This window comes from Plectrocnemia conspersa, unplaced genomic scaffold, assembly GCF_051122295.1.
Source record: "Plectrocnemia conspersa isolate PC_06_02 unplaced genomic scaffold, ASM5112229v1 ptg000013l, whole genome shotgun sequence".
In the NCBI taxonomy this organism is placed as follows: Eukaryota; Metazoa; Arthropoda; class Insecta; order Trichoptera; family Polycentropodidae; genus Plectrocnemia; species Plectrocnemia conspersa.
The window spans coordinates 10,683,453-10,696,479 of NW_028277177.1; the positions used below are offsets into that span (position 1 = coordinate 10,683,453).

The 13,027-nt window shown below is 33.1% G+C and overlaps 1 protein-coding gene across 1 annotated transcript in view; it reads right to left on the minus strand.

Annotated features, from left to right (window-relative positions):
• Positions 1-1,292: 1,292 nt before the first annotated feature.
• Positions 1,293-13,027, minus strand: part of LOC148227265 (uncharacterized) — a 231,942-nt gene continuing 220,207 nt past the window's right edge. The window contains exons 2-7 of the mRNA XM_088202883.1: positions 6,600-6,981; positions 6,354-6,529; positions 5,447-6,276; positions 2,160-3,891; positions 1,985-2,093; positions 1,293-1,538 (exon numbers count right to left, since the gene is read on the minus strand). Coding sequence (XP_088059009.1) covers positions 1,421-1,538; positions 1,985-2,093; positions 2,160-3,891; positions 5,447-6,276; positions 6,354-6,529; positions 6,600-6,981 — 3,347 coding nt within the window. The 3' untranslated portion in view covers positions 1,293-1,420. The remainder of the gene's footprint in view (positions 1,539-1,984; positions 2,094-2,159; positions 3,892-5,446; positions 6,277-6,353; positions 6,530-6,599; positions 6,982-13,027) is intronic.

Sequence of the window (13,027 nt, forward strand, 5' to 3'; positions counted from 1 at the left end):
TGATTATTATTATAATTATATAATATATGTATGTAGTATAGAAAGGTTTTGCTCTAAACATTTCGCCTATTCCATGATAAATTCCGTTGACAATTCGTTCACTTCGTATATAAATTGTATAATTGTATATTTAAAATATATTTAATAGGTAATATCATTCAGTTAATGATGCATCATGTCAGATAAAATGTACATATATATTTTTTCAGATAGATTGGAGATTTTATTTTAATATTCAAGAAATAAGGCTAAATTGTCAATTTATGTTTACTATAATATATATATATGGAAACCTTTTATACCTTACGTTGCCACAAGCTCTTGCCAAATATAAAATATCCTATAGTTAAATCGTTAAATGATTTGGTAACATTACTAAACGGCACAGTAGTTTCTATAAAATACAAATACATAATTATTTTCATTATATAGGATTCGTAATGTTTCTTAAATATAAAATGAATAATCATAATATTATATTATATATAATATACATTGATTATAATTTTAATATATTTTCCATAAGTACTACGACTAAATTAGCATTCAGTAAACCGTATTTAAAAAAAATATTCATGTATTATGTATATTATATATAATTTGCTCGATTCATGCATGATTTATTCTTTTAACTTTTGATGATCGTTCTGGATACACAAATCCATTAAAAAACGATAGTAATTTAGTTCTACTTTGGAAGTACAATCATATTTGGTGTAATGTTTATAAATTAATGAATACAAATATAAATTCAACACGAAATGAAGGATGATGGAGTTATCTAATGAAACGTAATATAAAAGCAGTCATATGATCAATAACAACGTTCCATAATTAAAACTATTTTTAACATCTAAACATATAAGTAAAGTAATTAATAAAATCATATAAAAAATGACAGGTTATTTTTCTACATTTCAGTCTCAATAAATCATTACACGCTACATTCAAGGAAACCCTGCATCATTACTTCATATATGTTAACAAAGAAAAATGTTATAGAATATTAAATTTAATATCAATAAAGAAAACAACAAATAAATTATAATAATCAATAAATATCTTTGGTCTTTTGTATTGCATATTTAATATGTAATATTAGGTAACTCATAAAAAATCGGATAAGTAACTTCATTAATATTTGACTAGAGAAGTATAATGTAAAATTATTAAATACTTTTTAAAATATACAATATAAGTGTTAATATATAAAATTATATTATAATAATTATAAATATTAAATTTATTATTCATCACAACACTTCATGTATTTACAATTTTTTCTCTCTTACTTTTACCAACCAAAAAGCAATGTTTTGGTCGTAGGAAATAGATACTAACATTCTTTGATTACAATATTGCAACACATTTATTTTTACAATATGAAAAATAATATCGCTTTGCTTGTCAAATATCAAATTTATATCCATCCCGAAATTCGTGCATCTGTAGGATGAGCAGAAAGCATAGTCTGATCGATGCTGTGATATTCTTTACCGGATCTTGGCCTTAAAGTGTTAGTAGCTTGTCTGTTCATTCTGCAATATAAAAAAATCATTAACAAGGAGTAGGGTGTTATTACACTGTGAGGCAAATGAAAATACTAAATATTTTAAATCCCCGTAGTTTATTGAACAAGTAACTTGCTGGTCCATTTGTATACTTGCTGCAGTGACAGACATGCATCATTATACTGAATTTTGTTGATGAATTTAAATGGGATTTACTATTGATAAAAATAATAATGGTGCATGTTGTAGACGAGGAGACTATTTTGAGCTACTACTGTGTCTTTGCGTTGCATGCCTGATTCGTACTGTCACTTCTTTTAACTATATGTAATACTGCTGCATTTTTATCACATTAAGTTTTTATTTGCCTCTCCCTCATATAATATAGGTGGATTAAAAAGTTAATAAAAGCAAGTAGTGCTTCAGATCAATTCCCTTTATAATATACTTTTATTGTAAATTTAAAGAAATACCTGAGCGTTTCCGGAGTATCAGATGAACTGTGAGACGACATGGATAGTGTTTCTATATAATCAGACATATCTGATGCTCCACTGCTAGAGCTATGAGAATCCACAACCCCTAAAATTTAATAAAAAGAAATAAATAAAACTGATTTTTTATTAGACATTTTTATGATCAAAATACCTTTAGTGACTTTAGGAGGGCAAACTGGTACTTCAGCTTCAGCAGAAGACGACTTAGCAGGTATGATAATCTTTTGGAACTGGAAAGTCAAATCTCTCAGTGGATCAGAAGATTTCGACTTTCTCGGTAGTGAAGAATGGATGCAATTCGGATGTGATCCTTTGGCTTGTCTCTGGGCTAATGCAAGATTGTGTCTCCTGCTGGACATCGAAGTAGTCAACGGTAGTTCAAACTCTGTAAAATCTGCTGCGTGGTGCTTCAAAGAGCAAGTCGAAACGCCCGAATCGTTCGAACTGGAAGAGTCTCTATTGGGTCCTGATTTACACGGCACACTAGAAGATCTTCTAATGTGAGACGTCTCCTTTACCTTTTTCCTTAAAACGGGAACACCGTTCGGTGTCGTGTCTCCATCAGTATCCATCGATTTCACTTCGTATTGAATCTCCAAACAGCACTTTCGATCCACGCATTGCTCCACTTCTTGGTGAATACACGGCGAAGAAGATCTTCGATTATCGATCGATATGTTCCTCAATGTCTCTAAGGAGGAAGAAGTCGATCTGCTGCCGATGCTATCGAATTCTTTCAGATCTTCCAAGTATCTCGAAGAATCTGCAGAGCTTGACCTCTTCCTGTTTTTGATCAATTCAATACTGTCAGTGGAATCCATGATTTGCTTTCTAGTGTAAGGACTGTTGGGGGAGTTGAGCATCATGATCATGGCTGAGCCTGGAATTCTCATTTCTGATTCAGATCTCTTTTTATGTCTGTCAACGGGAGGGCCGAATAACGTTGGATTACTAGCAGATTTCTCGACAACTAATCGGTTCACTCTATTCTTCAACGTTCCTTTATTCGCTGCATTGTTCACGTTGGAAGCAGGAGACATCGGCGTGTAGCCTGATACGTTCTTTTGGCCTTTACTATGATTTTCACACGGAGTCTTAGCTTGGGACGAAGAAGCCGGCTCCATCATTAAATAATCATCATTTTTGGAATGACACGAGTCTGATTTATCGTTTTGGTGATGTCCACACTTAGTGCACAATGGTTTAATTTTATTTAAGGCTTTCGACATTGTTGTCAGACTGGTCTTCAACGCTTCGAGTTCGTCTTGAGTTATACCCACTTTTTTAAGCATATCTTTGGCATTTTCGTAATATTCTAAGGATTGAGCGAAGTCCAAGTTAGCGTAGTTCACCAAGCCGGGATTGTTTGAAATGTCCTCTGGTAATAATGCTGATGGATCGATGTTGACGTAGTTGGATGATGTATCTGACGCACTGTCGTTAATCTTCTGATCGTCAGATTTACAAGAGCACGAGGTAACCGAGTTGGGTTTTCTATTTGTTTTCTTTGATATATCTATTGTAGCGTATAGTGCCAAATCACCTTTGTTGGATTCGTTGTTGGTATTGTTTTGTGTTAGATCGCCTTGAGTTGGCTTTCGACAGTAAGGTAAAGATATTAGGTTATTGGCCCAACTTGTGATTCGTTGACAAGGACAATCAGGTGGGCGAACTTCATTGCAATCGATAATGGTAGGCTCTACAGTTTTCCTTCCGAGTTTTAGTATGCATCCGCATGGTTTTTGGAGAGTCATCACTCCTGGTGCCGTGCTTTTAGTTAATTGGAATATGTTTTCCATGGCTAAACATTCTTTGATCTTCTTTGGCGTGTCATAATATTCTCCTAATGTGCTCGACTCGGTCTTAGTCATCGTTTTTATTTCCTGAAATAAATAATTATAATTAATTAAGAAAATAATTTAATATGAATGTATAGTCCGTCCAAGATATGAACGCTCATCGTCACAGTATTGGTGAGAAAAAATAATAGGGTGACCATGTGCAATTAATTTTTACTTTTTTAATTTAATTGGTCGAGGAAAGTGTAAAATATCACTTTCTTACTTATTTTGTTTATTTATATACATATTTAACTCAAAAACATGATAGTAGTTTTGGAATCACTCTCCAGGTTGAATATCTGTTTAATATAATATCTAAAAAAATAACAATAGAATATTACAGGAATTGTTTCATTGATTACAAAATTACACAACATGACAATAATTTATAATAAAAATATAACACATTAAAATTTTTAATTCAATTTCCAGCGTATGGTCACCCTACTATTAAAACAGCCCTGATTTAGTATTGGTAACGTTCTCCTGTCAGTGTAAACATATTCGCGGAAAACTGTATATGTATGCATGCATGCGTACACGCACCCTTATTTCCAACACAACGATGATGAGTGCTAACATCTTGGACGGACTATACAACAATATTTCTGTTTCAAAGTTTTTTCTGATTGGTCCTATTTTTTAGATATAATCGATTTTATTTTTCAATTTTTTAAATATTTTTTTGTTGCATCATGATACAAAATAGAAAGTATTTATTTTTGATATAAAAATTACTACTAATTTTCGGGAATTTATTCTTAATAATTCGCTGCTTTTGTGCCGTCTCATGTCTCGGGACTTTCAAAAAAATTAACCCGAGACTCGAGAGTTTCTGATTTTTGAAAAGAATATAACTTTATAATTAGAAATGCTTGCAGCGCTAAAATCAAAATTGAAGAAAAAATAAATGAGCATCTTATTGGTTTAATACATTTTTTTAAAAAGCCCAAAAACTATTTTTTAAGTGGCTCCAAAAATATATGAGAAATGAGGAAGATTTATTAAAACGATATTTTAAATTAAGATATACAGAAATAATTACTAAAGATAATATTAATTATGATTTCAATCGAATAAGAACTAAATATACAACAAATAGACCACCAGAAAATTTCTCAATTAAAAAAACTTGATCAACGAAATATACATATAAACTTAATTTCCGCAGCGGAAAACCTACAATTTAAAGCTTTGCTCACAATTAAGCCAACATCAACGAAAAACGAGCGACTATTCTTAGCCGCAGAAATATTTACTACGGAAATTAGAAACAGCAAAAATAAAATATTTATTCTTATTTCTATAACATAATTTTATAGTAGCTGTAAAAAGTGAAATCGACTATATCAAAACACGATTCATAGCAAAAAACTAATTTTTTAAAAGTTTTTAATATTTATTTTAAATAAAAAGTACTACACAAATTTTGTTTTTGATTTCTTTAAAAAAAAAATCTTTACAAATTTGAACTTAAAACTTAAAACCTAACAATGTAATTGAAAAGCAAAATCAATTAGTTTAATATATCTAATTTTTATGACAAATGGTGCAATATTGTTGTATGGTGCTATTTAATTGAATGACGAATACTCACCTCTGGAAAATGTAGTTTAGGAACATCGTAATTTTCGTATGGTCCAACTTTTGGATTGCTATCATTTTGTGTTTTGAATTGACAAGAGCATATAGTTTGCTCCATTGGTAGAGGCATCGGAGGTTTGCTTGTTTTATTGCATAGTGTATTGAAGTTCGAATTTCCTAGTGGTAACACTTTTGGCGGTCTAGCTGGCGGACAGTTTGGGCATTTGCAATTAGGGGGTAGGTCGTTGGATTTTTTGGTTGAATAGTTTATCTGCGATCTGGTCGGAGACGACGGAGTGGTAATCATGTCCTGGTTTGAAGGGTTATTTACAAATTTTGGTATCGAGTATTCGGTGCTGCCGCCGCTCGAGCTGTTCCTCGAAGATATGGAGTTTCTGTCCTTTTCTTTCAGACTCTCCATCGTCCACGCCGGATGAAAGTGGGAGCTTGCGCAAGGAGTCATCGCGGCCGTCACTGTCGAAGATCTTGACATGGCACCTAATTTACTAATACAGCTCATGCAGCGTTCCAGAGTGACCATGCCGCCTCCGCCCGCCCAGGTCTCATTATGTACAGCGTCCTGCATTTCACTAACCGATGCCGTGTCACCACAACCATAATTGCTATCAATATCTCCGTGTTGACAGGTTTGCGATTCGACCGATGGCCAATATGGCGAAATGGCACCACATGGCAAATCATCTGCGTTATGCACGCAACAATTTTCGTCCCCATATATGCTTCTATTCATTTCGGCGCATGTATGTATGGTTTCCATTGAGGTCAAATCGGACAGTCTAGTTTCCGGTCTAAACGTCATCTGCTTTTTAGGACTATCTACTACTGCAAAAGAATAAAAACACAATTTAATCTCGAATACTTGAATATTGATTTATGAGATGTAGGTAGAAGGTATTTACTAGACAGCTTTCTGGGGAGCAGTCGTTTTTTTGTCGATAGCTTTCCCTGAGAGGCTAACGTGAAGGTTTGCGTTATTTCTTCGCCTTGATCGGTGATAAGAACGTGTAATCCTTCGCCCTTTCCGCATCTTGACCCTCCTTCGAAGCAAAATCTCCCTTCGACCACACCGTACCGCCTGAAAGTGCGCACACATACATAAACACATATTGATTTTAACTTAATTTTAAAATAAAGCAAATACGCACCTCAAGGAGACAATTTCCCAAATGCCAATCAATCTAGGAGGCACTCCGGCCGTCAGGCAAAATCTATGATCTTGTATGTGGAGTTTAGCGGGGCCGGTGGACACCTTGGTCTTGGCAGGAGCGGAAGATATCAGCACGAGGTATTGTTGTCCCTCGCCCAGGTTATTCGATATTTTCACCTGCCATTGTATCAGTCTCTCCCTGGTGTCGAACGCCAGCACGACTATAACGTCTTGGCAAATTATCGCTATGGTGTTGGATTCTTTGTCCAACGTGAAGCCAGACTCAAAGCCTAGGAAGTGCTGGAGAGATAAAGAAGCCTTTGTCTGACCCTTTTTGTAACGATCTTTTGAGTCTCTGTACAATTGAAGATGTAGACAGTCTGAAATAAAAAGGAAATATGATAAGAACGGTTAGAAATACTATAAATATTTTAATGAAGCATATATTATTATTATTATATATTTACTAAGGTATTGTAATCAAGCTCTAGACTTTCTGAATGGACGACATTTCACACTAATTAAGATATTTTTAATACGAATAACGTCGATTACACATTGATCAATCTACTTATACGTGGTTTATAATGTTTATATTACGTAAAATTATTTCTATTTAATTTATATTTTTTTAAATATTTGCAATTATAAAAAGCGCATATAAAATTTAAGATTATATAATATAAAACGTATCATATATAGATAGTATTTGAATAAAACACACAATACAATGATTAAATTCTACGAAGTAACTATAATTTTCTCTCAAACATTCATTACTCTTCATATTTTTAATCTCGCAAATGTGCGTCTGAAAGAGAATGAGTTTACAGAAAAAAATCACAATGAAAATTATATTGTAATAATAATTTTGGCAGCATATTTTTTTTAATCAATATGCTAAATTTTCACATTTGTTATAAAACAAGTCGAATACTTGCTTATACAATTAAGGGTGCGATTTAACAGGGAATTATTTTAAGAGATATGTGCATTTAAATAAATGCTTTGTTCTATAAAACATTTATGTAAAGTAAATCTTCGAATTTTTTCCTTAGAAAAGGATTCGTTGCAGAGAGTTATTTATGGGGTGCTCACTGCTCTGACCAATGCTTGCTCGCGCGTACTTAATCTGTCCAACAATAATGCAAAAACAAAATTATTTTATATATTACTCATTTAAATTGTCATCTAGAATTATTAATTGTTTTTATTTAATTGAAATATTTCATGATATAAATATTGTTTGTTTAATGACCATTTAGGGTGGGAGAAAGGATATTTGCCCCCCTAAATTTGGCCAGAAAAATGCATGTTATTTAATAAAATACTATAAATCTTAATGAAATTGCAATATTAAAAAAACGACCACTGACTGGCCAACATTTGCCACCCCCTCCCACTCTAGTAAAAGGCTACAATAACGCCTCAAATTTTAAACCAAAATTTTTAAAAAACAGTCGCAAAGCAATCCCACAAATATTTCTTAAAATATGCCATTTAAGTGAATCAGTGAAATTATATAGAAATACATTATCACCGGTAGATATATATTTTTACTGACAAAAATATAATTTATCTGGCAGATGCTAGTAAATTATATGATTTAGTAATATATACATTTATCTACTAATTATTATTTATTTTTCAGTGAAGTTATATTTTCACTAGTGAAGTTAAAATACAATTTTACCAGTAGATATATATGTCTACTAGCGAAAATATAATTTAACTGATGCGCTAGTAAAATTATATGCTGCTCTAAAATGTCTATGGAACTTAATTTGACAGTTGCGAAACGTTCATTTGCTGTTCAAGCCCAAATCTAACGTAATTATAGTCTTAGAACTTTCATTAGATCAGGTTCAAAATACAAATTAAGCCAATCATCTCTCAGGGAAGAATAAGCGGAAGTACTGACATAGTTTGTCTGCACTTGGATACTATGTTTTAAAAATATGATAGCAATCCATATCGATATTAATACGGATTTCTGATGTGAGAGTATTGGTTAAAGTGTATTCAAATCGAATTTTGATCAATAGGAGGGCGCAAAAACAATTATCACTTCTCAGAAGTCAAAAATTCACGACAAAGGCAATAAAATCAAATAAAAAAATTAGAAAAATCTCGGAAAACCTAATCTGTGATGATCGATCAAAGTTATGATTATATATTGATCACTGATTCATATTTCACAGCACGATATAAATTGAAAAAAAGCTAAGCAACACAGGACTTACAGATATTAGTTACAGACGTATGTATATCACTGATTTATCATACTAATATTAATAATTGCATACTGCTTGTGCTACTCGTTAACGTTCCGTCTGGAAACCTTACACTGTTATGTATTGGCATCTTTGACACGTATACAGCGATACAACCTAAACAGATATCATTAAAACTGTAACACTAGAACATGGAATTACAGTACGGTACTTAAAGATATAGAAGGAGATATTATAGTATTACAAATTAAATTGATTCAATAATATAAATATTAACGTTGTATGGACTAGAAAATAAAGGCACATATCTAGATTTTTGCTATCTAGATTTTTAACAGATATAACAAACACAAGGATGTTTTTGGCAGATTATGTGAGTTACACATTTTTAAATGTGCACCACTATTATTTCTGTTAAGTATTAATATTTTAATAGTTTTTAGTATTTATAATAAGAATTGATTTGTTTAAATGTGATATGTTAGCATGTGAGTGCCTAACGTATGTATTTTTTATTATATGCAGATGACTTGAAAATTTAGAAGAAAATGCATTCGATTTTTTATTATATGCAGATGACTTGAAAATTTACAAGAAAATGCATACAGGAGGATCTCAACTCTATATGGAAATGGGCTTGCTGTAACCAATTGCCTTTCAGTGTAAAGAAATGTCACACAATTTCATTTTCAAGGTCGTTAACGCCGGCAAAATATTCATACCATCTAGGCGGATATTTTCTGGAAAGGTTTTCTTCAACTAACGATTTAGGAGTGACTTTCGAAGAACGTTGGAAATTTAGCCAGCACATTGCAGAGACTCATAGCAAATCCTTAAAAATGCTCGGTTTTATCTTGAGAAATGCGCGTTACTTCAGGAATACTTTAGTATTGCGCACTCTTTATGATACTCTAGTCCGCAGCATACTAGAAACTAGCTCCATCATTTGGATCCCAGGCGTAATGAATCAATGTAATGAATTGAAGCTGGAAAAAGTACAACGTAAATTTCTTCGATATTTATACTTGAAGGAATATGGGTATTATCCGTTCTTGTTTCCCAGTGCTTTTATTTTGGGAGCCCTGGGATACATTTCTTTGTCGACTCGCAGAAGTGTTTTTGTAATTAAACACTTCTGGAAATTGCTCAAGGGCATCGTAGACAATCCTTCAGTGCTCGAGCAGCTTCAAATGTGGGCTCCTGAAGGTGGTTATAGTTCTCGGTCGCGTCCACTATTCTTGCCTGTAAAGTCTAGAACTGGAGCACTTGCCAACTCTTCTCTGGCCAAGGCTATTCATCTGCTCAATTCTGTCCATAGAAATATTGACATTTTCTCTTGCACATATGGAGTTTTGGTTCAGTTCGTATGGGACAATGCACACATGTTGAGGTGATTTGTGTCTGTTGTTTTGTCTTGTTTATATTTGTATGTATTATGATGTATTTGTACTTTTGACTATCGTGACGCATTGGGTTTGCTTGTCAGGTCACGATGGTTATAATTTTAATAAATAAATAATAAATAATAATATATCTATATGAATGAATTGTTTAAAATATTTTTTCATGATACACTAGATCATAAAAGTTAGATTTCTATTAAACAAATAATAATAACAGATAATAACTAAAAAAATAAACGTTAATTCTAAGTTGCCTTACACATATTCTGCCCCTTCAGTTTAAGATAACTATATTTACTATTTCTTGAAAAATTAAGAGTGTTTATATTGTTTATTAAAGGCAAATATTAGACACTTCCTTCATAGTCAACGTTACTTTTGTATATTTTTAAACTCTGAACACTATTTTGCATGTCATTAAACGCACAAAAGAAACGGATCATTAAACGAATCTTGCACTTGTCGTGATTAGGAGTTGACAAAGCCATTTTAAACGCAATCGCAGTACCAGATACATAATACAATAGAGTCGTATTTCTTAGATGTTTTTTTTTAATCTGAATAAAGCTGTATCTGTAGCTGTAATCTGAATAAAATCGTTCTACTACTAAGGTTATATATGTTTGTACAAAATAGTGTTTTGTGCTACTCTGTATACACATTTCATTGAAAAATCACACTTATAACCGTGAAAAACGGCACACGATAAAACGGTGAAACGTTTGCGTTCGTACAGGCATTTTTATAGGAAACTAGCCCACTTTTCATACACGCCTCAGATATTCGTGTATTATGCGAGTTTTATGCGAAAACAAAGCACAAAACGATTTACGAGAATATTTTTCAATATGGGCCCAGTTTTCACAGCCTCGCAGGGCTTACGCCCCCTGCCGGGGACTCACTTGTGTGTGTGTGTTTTTGGGGGGCGACCGTGATAAGAAAACAAAGATCGGGAAAATATTGTAACGTGATTTATGATGGATAAGCGACTTGGCACGAGTGTTTTTTTCGTGTGCACTCCTCTCGGTTTTCGCTTCTCATTTTATTTTTCGTCTGCCTCTTCTACAATTGAAAACGAAATAAAAGATTTACGTTAATGGGCGCGGGCGTGTCTGCCAAACAAAGTTTCATTCGATTATCGAACACGAGATAACTCAATGGAAAATGTTTGATGTGTTTGCTCTTCACCTGAAGCGAAAAGTTTCACTTGTCGGAAACACCGAAAGTTGACCAAACAATTGTTTGGTTATAATCAACCCGATCCTTGATAGATATTTTTTGTATAATAAATTTATTATTCATTTTTTTTTTCTACATACTATATTTAATATTTGACTCTATGCTAGTTCATATTTTGCACTAGATCAGAGCGTTCCAAATCTTTCAAAATTGTTTATATATATGCTGCAGGTATCTGAGGGTATCCCTCATCTTCATGGCGAATGCGTATTTCAAACCAGCGTGTTAGTTATACAATTAAAATTAATAATTGGGCTGTGAAGGTTTACTAAATATATTTGCGGTACGCGTCTGCGTCACTTTTTCTATAAGTTGTCTAAAAGATTTGATTTAGCTCTTAGATCCGGTGTCTTCTATAGAAAGATTAGGACATAAAGTAGAAAGCGACTGCTTTCTTGGTATTTTTAAGGGCCGTCTTGGTCGATACTTGGCGTAGCTCCACTTGGTGCGCGTTCGGTTAAACTCTCGTTTGTTCCAAGTCAGAAGCAAAGTGATCAATCAAATTCTGACATGTGAAAGTTCCTAATCTAAATTGAGTTTACTACGTCGTATTTCAAGACTTTTGTTCTTCCTATTGCCGATCGTTTGACCAATGCAATGATTGAGTTCAAAAGGAACCATGTGAGCCAGTGGCGTAGCTATGGGGGGCCGCCCCGGGCGGCACTTGCTTGGGGGCGGCATATTCGCGATGGGAACGTCTAGTGTGGTTCTTAACTCTGAATTTACTACAACATATATAAATCTACGAATAACAAGAGGTTAATAATAACCAATTAAGAAATGAAGATTTTATGACCTTGTGAGGGGGGGCGGCAATTTTAAGGAGCGCCCTGGGTGGCACATACTCTAGCTATGCCACTGATGTGAGCCATGCCATCTAGAACGTGATATACTACATAGTAAGATTGTTCTTGTTATAAACGAGCCTTGGAACTTGGTATGTTCGTGCGTGTGCTTTTATTTAATAAAAATCTAAAAAGTTAAATAAATTCTTATTCGTAGTAAAGTACCTAGTGGTCCAATAATATTCGAACGATATTGTAAATGTGATATCCCGCAAAATTAAGTAATTATTTTTCATTTAGGTAATCGATAAATTGGTGTTAATGGTAAATTATCTTAATTTTAACGGGGCTCCAAATTGTAATATAATATATTTATGCGTCGGGTATCTATCAAAGGAGCTCCCTCGTTAACGTTAACGTTATTGGGTCAGTAGGGCAAAATAACGTTCCAATTATCGGAAGTGACGACATGGGAAATGCCATCGACACTTAAGCGTAATGAAATTTGATTTTCGATTTTGATGGCGTTGTGGAACACAAAAGTAAACATGTAGGGCAGCGTTTCTCAAATATAATATATGGGTTGTGACAAAAATATTTAAATTAAAATAATTATTATCATTAACAGACATTAACGACTTTATTTATAAGTATGGTATGTACTACAATAAGTATACGCAATTTTTATGTTTTTTTTCCTAAAATATATGATTTTTTACTGGTATTTAAAATTCAACAGATTACTATGCTATTAAAAAAAAACAT